This window comes from Phoenix dactylifera, unplaced genomic scaffold, assembly GCF_009389715.1.
Source record: "Phoenix dactylifera cultivar Barhee BC4 unplaced genomic scaffold, palm_55x_up_171113_PBpolish2nd_filt_p 000217F, whole genome shotgun sequence".
NCBI lineage: Eukaryota > Viridiplantae > Streptophyta > Magnoliopsida > Arecales > Arecaceae > Phoenix > Phoenix dactylifera.
In genome coordinates this window covers 62871-81991 of record NW_024067727.1, presented here as the reverse complement: position 1 = coordinate 81991, position 19121 = coordinate 62871, and the positions used below count along the sequence as shown (strand labels likewise).

At 36.6% G+C, this 19121-nt stretch overlaps 1 protein-coding gene across 4 annotated transcripts in view; it reads left to right on the top strand.

Annotated features, from left to right (window-relative positions):
* LOC103713295 (NAD-dependent protein deacetylase SRT1) overlaps positions 1-19121 on the top strand; it is a 39071-nt gene that overhangs the window by 16151 nt on the left and 3799 nt on the right. Inside the window, exons 7-11 of one of the 4 annotated variants that reach the window (XM_039117418.1) lie at positions 4269-4348; positions 5526-5637; positions 9987-10040; positions 12276-12374; positions 17603-17683. In XM_039117418.1, coding sequence (XP_038973346.1) covers positions 4269-4348; positions 5526-5637; positions 9987-10040; positions 12276-12374; positions 17603-17683 — 426 coding nt within the window. Of the gene's footprint in view, positions 1-4268; positions 4349-5525; positions 5638-9986; positions 10041-12275; positions 12375-17600; positions 17684-19121 lie in introns of all 4 variants that reach the window. The other 3 variants (XM_039117420.1, XM_039117419.1, XM_039117421.1) reach the window with 3 other exon arrangements.

The window sequence follows — 19121 nt, the reverse complement described above, 5'->3', positions numbered from 1 at the left end:
CCTTGATTCTCATGCCATCAACAGAGTTACGTACTTGCTTGTCTTCCACTCATTGAATGTAAACATAGTTTTGAGACCGACTTTATTATTAAAGAGGCTCCTTAAAGCTAGGTAATATGTGGCAACTAAGTCACCCCTGGCCATGGTAGTTCCTCACCTACATGTTGCCTCATCAATGCAAGGACGCATGTGTGATTGTATATATACTTTGAGATAGCCTATCCGTACTCTACAACTAACTTAAATCGTGGTAGGTCCCCAATATCTTTTATCATCAGATCAATACAATGGGCTGCACATGTTGTCCAGTAAATATGTTGCATGTCCTTCATTATATTCTCACCTCCTTATTTGTACTAGGGACCATTATCTGTCACCACCTAGACGACATATTGTGACCCAGCATCCTCAAATATCTTCTTCATCAGACCCAGTATGTATTTAGAATTGTGGATTCAGTTAGATGCATCAATTGATGTCTAAAAGAAAGTATACTAGGAAGTAAATGATGCTCTTAGTCAACCTAGACCATCCTTCACACATCAGTGTCATGCCATATAATTGATATTGTTGCTTATATCTATTAATGCGCTTCTTCAAACCGTCAAGCAAGCTCTATCTTCAAATATAGCCTGTGTATCTCATACTGAGTGGGAGGCTCAATATCTGGACTTTGCTTCTAGACTTAGGTAATCATGTTTTGGAAGAAACCACTCATTGCAGCCTAAGTCGGTATTTGATAGTAATCAAACCTGTTGGCTATAATGACCCCTATCATCTGCTGCTTATCCTTCTTGATATAGTCATCTATTCGAAGATGTGTAGCTAATGGATTTGGGTGTGTCGCCCGATCGATGTCGTAATTCCTTCGCTTTCAGAATTGTACTAAATAGGTTTTTGATCCCGTAACAGTCACCTTTGGTTGATTGAGTCCGGCATAGCTATGTGCCTTCCCCTGAATATACCGGACCCACCACCTCTTGCATAATGTGAAGCCCCAAATTGTTTATGATGCCTCATGTTCTCTTCGTACTTCCATTGTGCTTGCTTAGAGGCCTGAATATCCTCCTACATCTCAGAAGCCTCCATATCATTTGGATCAAACTGCTCACTCCCACTACCTTCATATTCCTGCCATATTGACTATTGGCCTCAATTGCCCTACGGTCCTGCGAAGCCCGCTTATGTTTGGCCACTTACTTTGCTTCCTTTAGAATTTGCCCTCATTGCTTATTTAACGTCCTCGAACATGTTGGTACACTTTTGCACATCACTATAGCTATTTGCTAGATATTATTTGAATCAGGTGAGTCCCACCTCCTTTATTGTCCATGCCACAAGGATTATATTACCTAATGATGTCTCTCCGAGCCCATCCTTCTATGGCGCTATCTGGTATTGTGCTCGTTCTAACCTTTTTTGTTAGAAGCCATTGGCCAACCGAAAATTTGTGCTCCCTACTTATCATCCACTCAAATCAAGTTTCACAAGACATTTTTTTGATGCCCGTTTTACTTTGCTAGAATCTTATCATATATTATTCATGATTCATAAATAACTTTTGATTTTTTATTTTAAAAATAATTTTAAAATTATGTTTTTTTTTGTCGATGAACAAAATGCAAGGTAAGTAGTCTAGTGTTGTTCTCACTAATTAATGTTTGTTCCATGTTTTTAATAATTAAATCATTTTTTAATTTTAAAGTATTTTTTCTAACATGTTAATCAATAAAATACAAGATGGTAATTCCATGTCTGTTACAGTTAACTAATCTTTCTCAAATTTTTATTTATTCTCCATTAATAATAGTCTAAAAAGCATGAAATATCCAATAATTATTGAAATGCATGATAATATAATTTAAAAATTACATTGATACTTTAGGACATCTGGTAATAGTATTTCAGATTTTGAATAAATTTGGAAAATATTAAATTATTTTATTAAAAACTAATTAAATGATTATAAATTAAATAAATGATTATAAATTAATTAAATGCATCATGCTGCAATTTTTTCACACTAAATTCTCATATGTTTTATTTTTATTAATATTTTGATGGAAAATATGTAATTCATAAAAATATATTGCCAAAGAGAAAAAATAAATATCAACATGTTGTAGGCTACTCTCCACCCTACAACATATCCAAAATTGAAATAAAAGAATTTGACATAAGTTCCTCCTTTTTTTCTGATTTTCGCCTACTTTGGGAAAAAAGATCAAAGGGCCTCACCCAAATGAAGTGCCTTTCTCTTGTTAATCCGCTGGTGACCCCTCCCTAGGGAGAGCAAAAACCACTCTCCTTTCCCTTCATCCTCTCCTCTCCTTTCTCTCCTCTCTTTCTATCTTGGGGTCAAAAGTTTGTTACAAGATGCCTAAAGGCATCAGAGTACCCAACTGCCCCCCGCTTTTCCCACATTTCTCTTTAAAAAGAGATTAAATGGGGCATCTTCATTGGGATGCCTTGGTACCAGTAATGTTGGGTTCAGTACCATTTGGTACCAACCCGATTTAGTCTAGGCGATGGATACCAGCATCGTCCCAATTGTGTTGGCCACTACCGAGCTGTCCTGATGGGACACCTATCTTAGGCTCATTTTGGTGACCTAGGCCCTATCCCAGTAGGAATCCCAACAGAATGGTATGGTACTGGTGGTACCGTCCTATTCTGCAAACATATCTGAAGGAGATACTAAAAAGTTGTGACATTTGTTAATCTATTTCAAGGATGAAAGGTGTTAGATAATTTTATTACTCACTATTAATGAAGTAGCTCTACATTGGTGAAAAGGAAGCTATTAAGGGGTTCTTTTTAGATATTGAACATCATGGGTAACTTAAAAATATTCTGGTGGTGGACATGTTTTCATGACTTATGAATGCTTACGATTAAGCATTTGTATGTGATGTTTAAGTTTTAAGTTTACATGTTGTTACCATGAATATGTCAAATCTGATGATCAGAGGTGAAAGTGGAATGAGGTTTCAATCAGTTTGGTGCATGTCTTGCTATGCATAATGATGAACCCAAAATGCTACCCAAAATGTTTCTAATATAGTTCAACAACTAGCTGATAGACAACCTCATTTCTATCTTGTGTGGTTTCTTGTTGTAGACTCTTCACATCAAATGTTCCCCATGGTGATTGATCCCCTTTTGACAGCTCTATCATACAAGGTTTGACATTTCCATCTCCCACCCTGACCATATCAATTTAACTTTCTTCTGTCATAATGGTGTAGTAGTTTAATGAGGAGCTTTTGGTTGATGTTTTATCTTGAGGTGCAAGGTTCACATGTCTAGAAGTTTACTTAAATATCCATCAATGTGAATGGATGAATAAGTCAGTTTTTTTTAACCTCAGTCTAGTATTTGGGTCTCTTAGATACTGCAGGGTTAGTAAAATCTATCAACCAATGGACTTGACCAGCATACCAACAAGACGAGTCATTATTGAGCTAAATTAATGCAGCATGGGTCTAATGGTTAGATTTCATTCAAATTTCAGTAAGAGTAAAATTAGAAGCTCCAGAAAAGTTATTTTCCTTTCATGAATTGATATGTGATTTGCATGAGAATCTGAAGACATTACTATAAATTTTGGGAAGCTGTCAGCAGTTTCTTAATGGACTTATAATTTGATCTGGCTTCTTTGTTCTACTGGTACTTGATAATCTCTGGTCATGAATATTAATAACAAAACGATGCATTATTTCCTTTTCAGGTGACTCACTTCTATGGAAAACTGAGCTGATATTTATATATGAACAAATTTGTAGAACATGTATCATTTTTTGAGCATACTGAAAATCTTAAAAAATTTTGATCAAACCTGAACTATTTTATGTGCATTGCCTAAGGTTACTAGTTGATGATTAAAATATCTGAGTCTCTTCTCTAGGTTCAATTATATTAGGAGCTTTACAACATTCCACAAGCATTCCATGCTTCTTTAAAACTTTAGTGGTCAATTGATTTTCCTAAGAACATCATCTAACAACGGATTAAGATTTCTTGAGTTCATAGAATGAACTGGAGAACATGTGTCACTTTTGATATCTGGACATCAGATATGTGCAATTAATGCAGGCATTCAATCTTGCCCTCTTTAAGCTTCAAGAAATATGTGTATATGTGGATGTGCATTAGTTTCAGTCTATAGCTTCTAAACATGTTATACGACATATATTTTCTGTGTGCATGTCAGGTCTTTCCTGCCTCCCCACATGCGTCAAATATGAATATTCTTACACATGTTGCAGGATGCTTTGCCGCCAAAGGAGATGAATTTTGCAGAGAAGCATTGTAGAACAGCCGACATTGTGTTATGTCTGGGGACTAGGTAATGGTCACATTCGCACTGGAGCAACAATATTATCACTTATTTAGTGATCATTTCCTGGTATCTGTTTCCATCATTTGAATCATTGAATACAATCTAATTATTCTCCCTAAACATTATGTAAGGAAGTTTGCATTGAGAATTATCTGATAAACTCATAGTGAAGGCGGCTTAACTATTAATTTCCAAGGATTTCATGTTATCATCCATGTTATCATCCTTACTTCTATCTATGACCTTATGGACATGCGTTTCTCATAAAGAAGCATATAAACATGATAAAGTGCATGTGTACCAGTGATGGGAAACCAGCAAATGCATTATATAATTCAGAATCAAAATAATTCTGTTTGACAAAATGAAAAGGATTAGGTAGTAAAAGCTGATGGTTAAAAATGCTGGTGAAGCTCAAAAATTTCTTCATATAATAGTGAAGGAAAACACATTATATTGAGATGCTGGATGGAATCAAAAGAGATGACAATGTCAAACCAGAATTTGCCATTTTTGTCTTTTTATGTTGTCAAAAATAGCTCCAGTTGTGATGTACCTTCAAAATTTTTCTGTAAACATATTTTAACCTTTTCATTTATAACTGCCCTAGTATAATCTGTAAGACTACTCAGTATAAGCTAGTTGAAATATAACATTGCACAGTCTTTCATTCTTTTTTTGTCTCAAGGCAACATGGAGGTGTTCACCAGATTATGTGAAGTAGTTAATCCAAAAGGATATGGAGATAGCATATGAAACAAGCAGTACTCAACCCAACAGAAGATGGAGATACTGAAGCACCTTTTAATTGCACTTACTTAGAAGAACGCATGACCTGATTCAGAGTTTGAGATGGTTTCCAAGTTAGGGAAAAATATAACTCTAGTAGTTCTAGAGGAGCATATGCTCAATTACTGGCATACAAGATGTATTTTCTTAATGAAAAAGAAAAGAAAAATGATATTCTACCTTATCAATTATCAAGTGTGAATTGATTGGCCCGGCTGAAATATAGTCTTTGGAGAGCTCGCAAGATGCTTGACTTTCTGCTATCCTTATTCTATCTGGCCATTTTCATTTTTAAAAATATTTTCCTATGGCCTACACTCTTTATTATGCATAAGAAGTTTGCAGTCAGGTGTGACCCATGATGTCCTGCACTGCTGTTTTGATGCTTTCTCAGGCAACAGGGCCTTACGAAACCTACTCTGTGCAGTTTGCAGATCACTCCTGCTTGCAACTTGCCTCTAAAAACTATCCGCAGTGGGGGGAAAATTGTGATAGTAAATCTTCAGGTATATAAGCTAGCATTTCTGTATTTATGTATCAAATAGTATTAGGCCATTAATGCATTGCAGCAGTACTCTATATTGAAATATTTATGCATGAAGAATGCTGTATAAAATAAAATATTGAGATGTAAGGCTTACATTTAAAGATAAACTGATGTGCATATGACAGTATGCAGGGATAAGCTTCTTTGTTTTCATTGGTTGTCTCAAGACATTCCCATCTACATATCTTAATTTTACTTGCCTATGATTTTAACGCAACTTTTTCCATCATGATCATATTTTCTCCTTTACAACAATAGGATAGTTTTGTATGTTCAGGAATATTGTCTCAGTGGATAAGCATGTGAATAATCTGCGTGCCTCCACCATGTAATAAATCAAAGCATCTGTTTGCTGTGGTGCTGCAAATTGTCTATCAACTGATATTGAGGCGCTTCTGCAATAAGTACTTTAGAAGTGAGGTTGGCAGAAGCTTCCTTATGTCACTTTTTGGTTAACATGTTGCTGCAAGATTGGCAGAAAAGAAGTGACAAGTTGTGCTTTAGTTATGTTCAATCTTCAGTTAGTACTGACTTCTCCTAATTTGATCATTAACTAGTATTCTGCCTATAATTAGACTCTGCTATCTTAAAAATGAGATTTGTACAAAAGATGTAGTTACCTTGAACATGCAACTAGAAATATGTAATCTAAATTGTATCATATTCATCTTTGTAACCTGCAAATTCTTGACATAAAATGATATAGTAAAATACATAAAATAAAAGACTTTAAAGCACCATGTAAAAATAATATCTGAGGCCACTTTATGACAAGATGGATCCCCTAAGGAACCTGATAACTGGCTCTTATCCAACTTGACTAAAATCAGAAAATCCTATTTAAGAAACAAGTCTACTGCTTGGGCCCATGCTACTATTCCGTATACTGTAATATAAACTGTGCCATGAATATTAAACCTTGCAAAGGAAGCTCCATATACAAAATAGAACTTGTTACCATCATCATAGCCAACCATTCTTTCCCCAACTAACTGGGTTTGGCTTTATGGGTCTTCATTTGCCGAGCACTCCCATGTAGGCTGACTTCTAAAGTTTTAATGACTTAATTCAAACATCCACCACCATCAGGTCAGGTTGTGGTGTGTCACATAAAATAGGAGATGCCCTAGCATTCACAAGTATCAATTTTCATTCTGTTTGATATGCGTTTCACAATTGTCTCTGAATGTAATGTCAAACTTGACTTTTATCATCCTTTTATGACTTAATTTATACAAAATAAAACTCTCTAAATCTATAGAAAACTTGGGCTGTAAGTCAGTCTCTTTTTGTTCATTGATTTTGAATTTTTGATGCTCTAGATGCTGAGATTTGCCGTCTCAGTATCAGATCCCATACCGGTACCATGCTGAGACAATGTCGGTACACTCAATAAGGGGGTTAGTTTGGCATACCGGGGCTTGGTACGCCCCCGTACCGAGTCTTGGTTCGGTATTGGTATGGTACGAAACTTTTAATACGGGGTGGTACACAACTGGTGGGCGAACCTTGCTAGATACTCGTGTACTTCAATGCTTTGGACAGCTAGATATTGTTCTTGATCATCATCGAGCTTCGTCCAATGGGCAATTTAAGCTCTTGACTACATGATTCCATAATTGCAGGCGTTCCTATGCATACACAATCCAGGAAGCTGCTTTTTATAAACAGTTCCATCCACCTTCTCATGCTCGTCGTGCATCTAGTGCACGTGCATCCCTGATATTATGTACTTGATGAAGCTGCTTTTTGTGAATTTGTCAAGGCTATCCCAGTTTCTTGTCCAATTGCAACTTATAACACGAATTGTTCCTAGTCTTCTCGTTCTGCAGTGAATTCAAAATGTTAGTAATGTAACTATCATGCACTCGAATTCTATTGAAATGAAAAGGGCCAAGTTCTTCGATGAAAAGGCCTATGGAATCATCTGGGAGCAGTGGGACTACTCTGCATCTGTAGGTCATCAAAACATGTAGAAAAAAAATGTGTATTGATTTCTTACAAGGTGTAGCATAACTGAATCATCTTATAAGTTGTTTGATTTATATAAATAATCTCGTCGCCTATATCATGTGTTTATCTTTGAACTTTATTGGCAGCATTTTCTTTAGTAAACTTCAATGTTAAAGAAATTTGAGAGGCTACATTTCTAAACATGCTTGGATTTGACATGAGATGAAGCTTTGGCATGTAAATGTAAATATTCTATCACAGTGTTTCAAATTGCCTTTTTGCTTATTATTTGTGGCTTAGAGATGAGCACAATTCTCTATGCAGAACCTTGTTATCCTCTAGGCTAGATTCTTCAGGCAAAGGGAAATTTTGGAAGGTAATTTCCAGGATGGATGAGCTTAAAATCTGACCAGCAACTCAGCAAGGTAGGTCTCCGTACCGGCTGTCCTTACTAGGTTTCATTGCAGGCCCCTTCCTTGCCTGCAGTTTCCTCACCAAGGGATTTAATATTGATTCTTAGAGTTCTGACTCCAATTTTATAGCCATTTGTAGATATCTGGTCAGCCTTCCATGAAACATTCTCCATCTAGAGTTGAGTGCACATAGAAAATTTTGTCGGCAGAAGGCTAGAACAGGGGTGGTGATGATGGTCAAAAATCATAATTATATATACACACAAGTGATGATAGTCGCTTGTGTGTGTGTGTAGATTTATCCATGTATTTGTTTTCTCTGATACTGATTACGTTCGTTCATTTTCTTTTTTTAAGAGCACATTGATTTACAATGTCATGGGTTGATAGTTTTTTGAAGCTTCATCTTTAATTCTATTAAATACTGAATGTATTATATGCATTTGGTTTTAATTTTTGTACCTATTCTAGTTGCATCTCCTTTTTCTCCTCATTCGTTGATGTGGGCGCTCAAATGCTTGCACTAGTGACTGTTGTTCATTTGGCTTTTGTTAGATAGCTAAATGGTCCTCTCTCTCTCTCTCTCTCTCTCTCTCTCTCTCTCTCTCTCTCTCTCTGAGCGCTAAATGATCATTCACAAGCAAGAACACAATTTGACAAATAGGAAAGATGTTTTCACATAATGTGGACTAAGGTACGCCATCTCGATACCGGAGTCTGTATCGGTGCCACCCTGTTACTATGTTGGTACGCCCGGAACGGAGCTGGTTCAGTGTACTGAGTGCCCCCCTCTCCCCCACCCCCCGCACGCACGCGCGGCGTAGTGTGTACTAGTACTAAACCGGTATGGTAACGTATGCTACATACTGCTTGGTTCGGTATGGCATGGCATAACTTGATGTGGACTATTATGGTAAATCTCATTAGCACAGATTATAAGATGAGCTGATTTTGCATACTATCGGATCTACCCTTCTTTCCAAATCCTTTGAGCAAATCCTAGCTCTTTCTTCATCAAGGTTCTTATTTCTTTGTTTGCATTGTTGCAGATAATTTGATTATCTCAACTGCTTCTTTACCATCTCATCCTCACGCTGTGCACCTTTGTATTCCTCCATTACACTTGTTCCAAATTGCATTTGTAATTATACTAAACATGTTCCCTGACTTCATGCATGTAGGAGATTTAAGTGTTTGTAATTGCTTCGTCATCATTTTTACCTCACTCAACTAGTATCTTAGCCTCTTTACATGCATTTGTCATCATTTTTACCTCACTCAACTAGTATCTTAGCCTCTTTACATGCATTTGCCTTGATTCTGTCTTCCTATTTGTACTACATCCACCTCAGTTTCAATTTTAAGCCTTTTGTTATTCTCTGCCTTTGATGTGCAATCTTAAAAGGATTCAAAAGTAAATTTCATATTGCCAAAGATTGTGGTTCAAATAGAAGGGAATATTTACAAGATTGAAATTTTAATTACGTATTGTCAAAAATTGTGGTTCAAGATGAAGGGAACATTTGTGGATGAGTCGCAGAGTTTATCAAAGAGTTAAATAAAATTACGTAGGAAGTAGGGGAACTTTATGGAGGATATTGTTAGGAAATATAAGAAATTTGAAATATGGGGAAAGCTGCAAGCTGCTGTCAAATATACAAAGAATTTATCTTCAAGCAAAGTTTGATTAGAAGATGTCTTAAAGAATTTTAGCTGAGAGAACTTTACTAGCTTGCTTGCTCTATATTATTTTTCCTTTGAGTTGATTATCCTACATCCACTCAAGAAAATTAAAGGTTACAAGAAAAAATATATTCATTTCTGTGTTTAGTTCATCGACATTTTAATCCAAATTTTTTAAGCCCTAGATTAATGAGAAAATTGTATTTGTTAATGTAAAATTTCCCAACCAGTCTTAGGTATCGTATTTGAATTTTTGCAGCCAACGCCAAAGGACAAAAAGGCTAGTTTGGTTATCCATGGGCTAGTAGATAAGGTATGTAGTTTTATGATTATAAAGAATCTCTTTGGCTATCTTTTTCTCTGAGCTCTGTGTCTCTCCTAATGCAGGCTATTTATTGTTATTTTGTTTGGCAATTTTTATGCTTTTATAAGAGAATGCACTTTAGCAAGGTTTTAACTCCGTACTGTTTTTCCATTGGAACAGTACGATATCAATATGGTACTGATGTGGATGGTACATACTGAAACTGTCACCTTCAGAAAAATTGAAAACTTCTCGATATTGACAAGTATGGTCGGTACGATATTGCCTATATACATTGGTATGGACTGGTATAGATTAGTACAGTTGGTAACTACCAATACAGCTGTTTCAGCATCCCAACATTTATACCAATGCCAATTTAGCGCTGAAATGATACAATGCCGGTTGTACCATCCCATTTTGGCTGTTTTGGAAACCATGCACTTCAAAATATCATTTTGCTGCATTATATAGTTGAAAACATTTAAGTGCATGCTTGAGGAAGTCTACCTATGCTTACCCATATTTAAATGCTCATGTCAAAGAGTAAAAAAAATTAGATCATTCATCTGGTTTAATTAGTGTGCAATTGTAGATGGCAAAAGAATCCTTGAGTATGTTAATGCAAATTTTCGGATTGCCATAATCAGATAGAGCTAAAATAGGATTTCTGACCAACAAAGTCAATCTACAGTAGTTAGGTCGTTGTTTGAGAAACCAAATGCACCTCTCCTTTGTGGATATAACCATCTGCACTTAAAGCAAGTCAAGAGTAAACATAGCGGCTGCCAATTGTCAGTACTCATTATATGGCAATGCTTTTACTTAGAAAACAATTATTTAGTGCTTATCAGGTTTGCCTCATTGTTTGAAACATATTATGTTAAAACTTTAAATTGACAGAGATCTAACATGCTGTCACTATTCACTAATATGGAAGACATTAATCTCTATCATCTCCAGGTAGCTTGGGTGTCAGGAGCATATTGCAGTTGCTATATGAGTTTTTCTAAAGCATATATTAAAGGAGTATACCAGAACATAAAAGAAAAGATATAGTAAAAGAAAAGTTACAGGAAAATTCAGTAAATTTGCCATTCTGCAGCAAATGGCATTTTTCATGGGGCATTTATGCCTGGGAGTTGTACCATCGAATGGATATTTTATGCCTCCACAGTTCATTTAGTTTATGATGGATGAGTAGATTAACATCAGGAACAACTAAAACCGAGATTTGTAGATTGCTCAGCTTGGTGCATGCACCACCGAGCATATCAATATACTTTTTTTTTTACCACTCTGCTAGTGCACAGATTAGCTGGATTGCCTTTCCCAGATAAGACAAATTAAAGCAAAAGAATAAAAGATTCCTCCTACTAGTGCTCTTCTTCCTTCCCCTTCCTCTGCATGTGCCATGTATTCTTATCACTTCTCCCAGTACCATCTTTACCTCTTCCTCGCCCTCACCCTGCTTCCCTCTTCCTTCACTGCTAGCATTTTGCCTTCATCACCACTAACAAACCCCCGGGAGGTGGCCACCAAGGTTTTGGTAGTTGTAGTCAATGGGGGCACTTGGTGGTGCACTTGAGGGAGAACCATTGATGTCAGAGTTGTCAAACGTGGAGAACCGCACTGAAGGTGTCGAAGGTGGGTGCCGCACCTGAGGTGTCGAACGAATCTATCGATGGTAGGAAAGTAATTAGAAAAAGCTTTCCATTTCTTTTTGAGTTAAGTCAAACCGACATAGGAAATAATTCGCCATATCACTGCTCCCTCTTTTTTCTCTTCCCTCCTCCCAAATCTCCCACGATTGTTCCTGCTATTTTATCATTGTTCAACTACGCCAACTTACTTATTGCCACACTCCATATGTCGATCTGTCCCGTGGGTCCGTGCCAAGCTGAGTGGCTGCAAGATATTGGTTTTAGTTGTTTTTTATGTTGGTCTGCTCATCTAATGGTAGAGGAATGAGGAGGGCAAAATCGTCTGCCTGACAATATGGAATTTGCTGGCTTCAATGCGCCGTAAAAGATGCATTCACGTAAGAATGACATCTTGACTGAATTTCCCATATTTTCCCCTTTATTAATGCTACTTTATAAAGATTAGACTTTCAATTTTGTCCCTCTTTTCATTTATCCTACTATTAAAAAAGATGATCAACAGACATTGCTGAAATTTTCATTTTTATTTGGTTTTTTTTGGATTTTGTTGCTTTATTAATGATGGAATGAATCATAACAGGTAATTGCAGGTGCCATGCACCTCCTTAATCTCCGGATTCCTCCTTACATCCACATTGACTTTGTCCAGCTCAGTCTCTCTCATTCCCCAAAAAGTAAGGTTAAACTCTTTTATTCTTATGTTCTAGTTCCATGCTCAGCTTATGTTTGAGGATTTATCATTGTCATATGGCTAAAAGTCGACGGCTTTACAAATGTTTCAAGAATGCTGGTTAATAAAAATCAGGGTATGCCGTACTGGCCCGTACTGGCCGGTATGAACCGGTCCGGGCTGGGACCGGTATATGATCAGCGTGGGATCCGATATTGAAAACTTTTTATTGGGATCCGTACCGGCCGGTATGGACCGGTATCGGTACGGCGGACTTTGATAAAAACTGCAATTGACCACAAGTTGTATATAGTTTCTCGGTGAAAATTACTATGTATAATTCTATGGCCTTAACATGTGCAGCCAACATTGTAGTTACATGTAACATCCAATGCAATGTAAACAACTTGTATTTCACTCTCTCTGATGTCCGCAACTCGCATCTTTTTATTGGTATGATATTGTGATGTAGCATGAACCAAGAATTTGCACAATGATGAATTTACTCTATGGCATATTATAGTGTATAAGAATGTAAGAGATTGATAGAGGATAGAGGGAGTGCAATGACTGTCTTGAGAACGATTGAATAGAAACATGCCATTGCATAATGATGAATTTACTCTATGGCATATTATAATGTATAAGAATGTAAGAGATTGATAGAGGGAGTGCAATGACAGTCTTGAGAAAGATTGAATAGAAACATGCCATCGTGTTGGCTAAAATTTAAGATGATGATCAAAATCCATAGACAAATGACCAAGATAATGCCTGTCAGGAACTGCCGGATGGAAGTTATTGATGTTGATTGAGTTAGCAGCATTACTAAAGACAAGCTATGATGCAATAGGAAACCAAAATTTGCATAAATGATAATAGTGATGTGATTCAAGTTGCTGTTAGGGAAGTCCATTATTCAGTGAATAGTCAGCCATGTGGAACTGCTGCTTTACATAATTGATGAACAGAGTTGGCATCAAGGTGTAAATGCTAGCAAACTTATCAGGCAGTGAAGATTTGTTGATAAAATTGATATAGCAAGATAAGCTACCATTCGAGGTTTAGAATTGTAATTTGAAACCATAACCATATGATGTCTAGTATCTACCTAGAGCTACCATGAATAGGAAATAGTGAAAAATGTAGCTTAAGTTTATGAATGACTAATTAAATCCAAAGGCTAATACGGCAAGAAAGGAAAACATGTAGAAAGTTATGACTTCAAAATTTGTCTTCCTCAAAAGAAATGGGTGTGTGCAAGTATACTAGTCAAACAAGCTGAGCTAAGGGCAAATTGATGAGTTGTGAAGTAGGGAGGAATATCAAACTTGAGAAATGAGACAATTGCTAGGCTTGTGTTGTTGTATTAACTTGAAGAAGCTGAAGGGCATATTGATAAGTCAGATGCTATATGGAAGATTCGGATTTAATGAAACAAATATGGGTTTTACAGATTCCTAAGGATGGCAAGGGATATAATGAATGAGAACAAACTGTCAAGCAGGGGGAACTTGGATATGCACAGAGGTTCTAAAGTATTGGATGACCAAGTAGAACATAGGTCTCAAAATATTTAATGTTAGCAAATTAACAAAAATCAAAGAAAAAAGATTTCGTGTGTGGGAACGAATAAAGATATTATAGATGCCAAATACTAAACACAGAGTGGACCCAGAATATTGAATGAAGTTGCAATCTCAAAATAGGGGACTGTACAGACACTTGGTATGCAGATACATACTAGTTCAGTGCTGGTTTCCTTTTTTTCCTTTTTTTCTGTTTTTTCAAGTTTTTGGTTCTTAAGGTTATTTAAGGTTTATAAATATTTAAATTATGATTTTAAGGTGTTTTAATATTATTTTATTTCATATTGATCCGAGAGACTATATGATTGCTTAATGGATGCAGTTATAATAATTAAACATTTGACTTGTAATAATTAAATAGACAATGCACTTTATTACAGCTCTTTTGCCCTAACATGCATTCATAGAATGTGTGCAGCCACCTATCATATACTAAATTTTTCTTGGTATCATTATTGATCCTACATTTCCATGTTACTTAAGAAAGACACGACTTTTAACGAGAAGTTGACCTAATTTATCCTACTACTTTCCCAGTGTGTATAGGGTTTTCCCAACTAAATTTATCAGTGATCCTCCCATTTCTACTTTCTGCATCTATTTTTTTCTCCTAACGCTTGTTATACAATCTCAAGCATATGAGAAATCAATAATATGATCCTGTGATTAGACAAACTATAAAATCTCTTGTGGTGTCACTGACTTTGAGCGAATCTACTATTCATCCTTGATATAGTGTTGAGCATTTGGATATCAAAAATATGATACCAAGTTTAGGCAATTTCAAGCCTTTTATGGTTTCTCTTTCTTTGTACACATTTGCTATATACCTTTGCATATCATTGTATGACTAGTTTTAGTGATCTACATCTTTCTTTCAGTCGTTATCTTCTTCATGAACTCTTGCTTTTGACTTTTGACATCCTCCCATTCTTTTAACTCTAATATTTTTGCCTTCGTTTCATGCATTTATATATGCTACATTATTTCGATATAGGTGGACAAGACACCCAAGGGTCTAGTTATTATCTTGCTAGTAGGCTTATGGTTGCACCTCTCTGTGTTTCTCTCTAATTTTTGCTATGTGATTTACAATTAAAGTATACTAGAGAGACAGTGGTTTAAACTTTAAACAAACAATCTTAGGGTTTTCTTAAGCTTTCATTTTGTTTATGCAACCATTCCCATCACGAGTTAAACATTATAGAAGGCTTCTAAGGCTCCTAAATGACAAAAAGCTATGGCTAAGTTGCATTATATTCTTGGACATGCTAAGAGCTTGCCTTCTCCAATCATTATTCATAGAAAGTGTTCATTTTTTGATGGTTGAATCAAGCAACACAAAGCTTAGATGGTGGTAAGTTGTTTTATTTAAGGGCATGACATTGCTTATGAACAAGAAATGCTGAACCGGCCCATACCGAACCGGTCCGGTCAGAAGTACCAAACTGGTACGGTCTCTGACCGGTCCAGTTTGGTGTAAAAAAATGGTTCCAGCCCTTATGGGGTCGGAACCCAGCGGTACTAGGCCGGAACCGGCCTAAACCGGCCAGTACTAGATGTGTGCCGGACGGAACTAGACGATTCCATCCGGTATGGCTAGGAACCAGTGCGAATCGGTTTGCACCGACTTCGGTGCCACAACGGTGCGCTGTGTTAAGGTGACCGTTTCGGTACCGGGCCGAGCCAGTATCGAACCAGTCCGAACCAGTGTCAAACCGGTTTGGTGGCCGACCGGTATGCCTACTAGTACCGACTTAGCGATCCTTTCTTATGAAAAAGTTTATTAAAGGCAGGAAAGCTTTTATTCAAATGTTAAATTTTGTGGTTGTGTATTCAATAGTCCCTTGTCTAGATGAACTGAAGAGAACCTCTTTCATAGGGATCTATACGAGATCTACATGTCGGATTCTGCCATTCTCTACAAATTTAGAAACTGATTATAATTAGGGCGATCTCCCTTTCAATGCCTCTTAATTAGTGCAAGGATTTTGAATTTTTATCATGGACCTATCTTATGATAGAATGTATGAGTTTTTTCTTACAAAACCCATCCTTCCCTTCAAATTTGAAGAGATGAGAATGGCATCTTGTAACCTGCTCCTCTCTTTTTGGTTATGGCATGGCCAGAATCAACCCGAATTGCTTTGAACCAAGTGGAATTGGGCGGTTTCTCACGGTTCAGAGTTGTTCAGGCCGGTTTTCGCCGGTTCTTGAACAGAGAGGTCAAATGGAACTGGTTGCATACTGGTTCAAGTTAGTATGTCCCAAACCAAGCTCTTCGGGTTAGTTTGGCAAACCATGGATTGAAGGCTTCAAAGCTCTCAAGTTAGACTAAAAGAAAAAGGAAATCCATATTTTGAATTAGTTAGGCTCAAGAAGATATAATTAGCAACCAATGGGATGAAATTGGGTGAACAAATTAGGGGACGAGAAGTTGCTTTCAGGATCAAGAGTAACATAGAAAAGTTAGCTTATGCAAATTGGTTGAGCAAGCAAAAGGAAAATGGATAATTCCCTAATCAATATATCCAGCTTGTAAGTTTCATCAGGCGGGTGAAGAGCACATTGCAATCAAGGAGAGGAAGATCACCTCAAGCACTTTGGATGATAAGGTCTTCCATATAGTTTTCTCAAGCTTTGTTACAAGTGAAGAAGTGATCGTTCATAGGGGCTCGTCAGATCTTCGCCATCCTATAGCATTCATTGACTCCATAATAAAGTAAATGTAAATGATCTTTAAATATATATGATTGAAGACCACTAATGGACTGCTCTCTTAAAGTCTTATGATTCAGATTGATTTTTAAAAACTAGTTGTTAGGCGTTCTGCTAACGAGTCTACTTGTATGAATGATGTGGACTACTAGTCTCAAACAATCTTCAATCTTTGAAGGTCATGAGATGGTGATACAAACTGTGATTCCATGAAACTTGAGTGGCAAATATTGATTGTATACACTAGGTCATTGTGACATTAAGTGAAATATATTTGTTAAAGGACTCTCATCTTATCAGTCGGGCACCATACAGAGGAAATTGTATTGTAGAACCTACATACAGACTCTGATATATAATCCATTTATAGGCATTTACTGGATGAATAAATCTGCACTTAACAAATATGCCAGTACTACAGGAGTTTAGGTTACATTTTTCCTTTCATGGTCTACCTACTGTATCTTCTTCTGGAATTTGCATGAGAAACATGTATTCTTGTTCTTATATGTTATAATTTATTTTCATTTAATGTTTCATCAATTTGACTTTGTGTATCCTTTCAAAACAATTATGAATCTTGATGATCCCACATTTGCTTGAAGTTGCATCATTGGGTTTATAAATATGTTGCAAATCAATAAATGCTGAATGTTTAACAAATTTTCCTTTCTTCCCTGGACATGTCATGCTCAGATAATTTCTATGCACCCAAACCTTCTTTTTTTTTTTGTAAGAATTTTTTGGCAAATTCCTTTCTGTGCACATCTCGTTCTGCGATTCTTCAACTTTCAACTTTACTGAATGTTTGTTGGTTTCTTGAAAAACTTTTGGTTTTTCCTGATTTATATCAAGAAAGGTGAGAGATCCTCACCTGACAAATTTGTTTTTATTATTTTATTCAGAATTTTATTCATTGAAAATGCAGAGAAAACTTATGTTAAATGGAACCTCAGAATTGCAAGCATACATGGACAGAGAGCCCCATTACCATTTCTGAAGTCAGTTGAGGTAAAAAGTAGAAATAATGTACATATTTGTACAACTTGTACACAGACGCACACACACATGCATATTTACATTCAACATACATGTTATATACCTATATAATTAAATATGTGTTTATATATGTATCTATATTTGTTTATTCTTGTAATGCTAGCTAGGTTTTTCTTTGTTGTCAGTGCACTTTCTGGACTCCAGGTGCATTTCGTTTTTCTTTTGATTCTTGCTGATAAGTGAGGTTTTGGAAGTAGTGTTGTACTTATATAGACAACTTAAGTTGCAGCAAACTTTCTCCTTGTGTGCATGCGTGATATTTGAAATCTGAAAATTTCATTTTTTTCAGTTTCTACCTATTTAATAGAGAAATCTGAGTCTATCAAAAACTGGCAAGAAAAATTATTGCGAGGGTCAAGTGGGTTGCTAGTTCCCATGGATACCACCACCTTCCACTCCGAAGGCATATTGTTTGCTGCAGGTCCAGCTTGGAGAAACTACCATTGTAGTATTGTCCCATTCTCGTGAAAGAGTGAAGAAAAGCTGGACTATGCAACTAATCTTGCAAGATCAAACTCTCTGTAGGGCTTATGATTTCCTTGAAAACATAAAAGTTGAATGGTGATCAGATGAACTCGAGATGTTGTACCTATGTTAGTCTGATTGTCAATAAATTGTTAGTAGATCTTATATTTGCTTGCTCTAGTCATGATCGACCGACAGATCAAATGGAATGATAGCGGTTATGTTGTTAAAGAAAATTTTGAGTAATGTGTAAGTTTATGTTGAACACAGCATTCTATCTATGCATAAGAAGCAAGAAAAAGTAAATAATATATTCTATTTTTAGTTGTTTACTAGGAGGCAGGGGACTTATGCTATGCTGTATGATGAGTTAAAAATTTTGAAATTCCTTGCTCTCTGATGGATCAACAAGTAATGACATCATTGACGAATCAGCATCTTTTGATGTGAGCTGGAGTTGAGAACTTGAGATGCTGAAAGAATGAAGGTGCTAGAGATGACACCATAATACCATGAATGCTTTGAACTTCAAGAAGTTGTTGACAAAGGAAGCTCAACAAGTTGGAATGATATGTTTTTTTTTTTTTTGAAACGTTTGTAATGATGTAATTTTGTGTTGTTTACACTTATTTATTGCCTTACTTATGTCATTTACATTTTATATGAAAGGGTTTGGCTAATTGTAATCTTATGCATTGGGTTTTGCCTATGGTCGGTGGAACCGTCCCGACTCGGGCGGTTCTACCCGTTTCGAGTTGTACTGGTGGCTCACCGGTACGGTTTGGGTTCGGCACGCTACCGGAGAAGGAGAAGAGAAAGAGAGAGCGAGCGAGGGAGGGAGGGAGGAGAGGCGGCGGACGCCGGCGGAGGCCGCCGGGGTTGAGGCTGCGGCCGGTTTTTCTGTTTCGAATGAAACAGGGGTTCG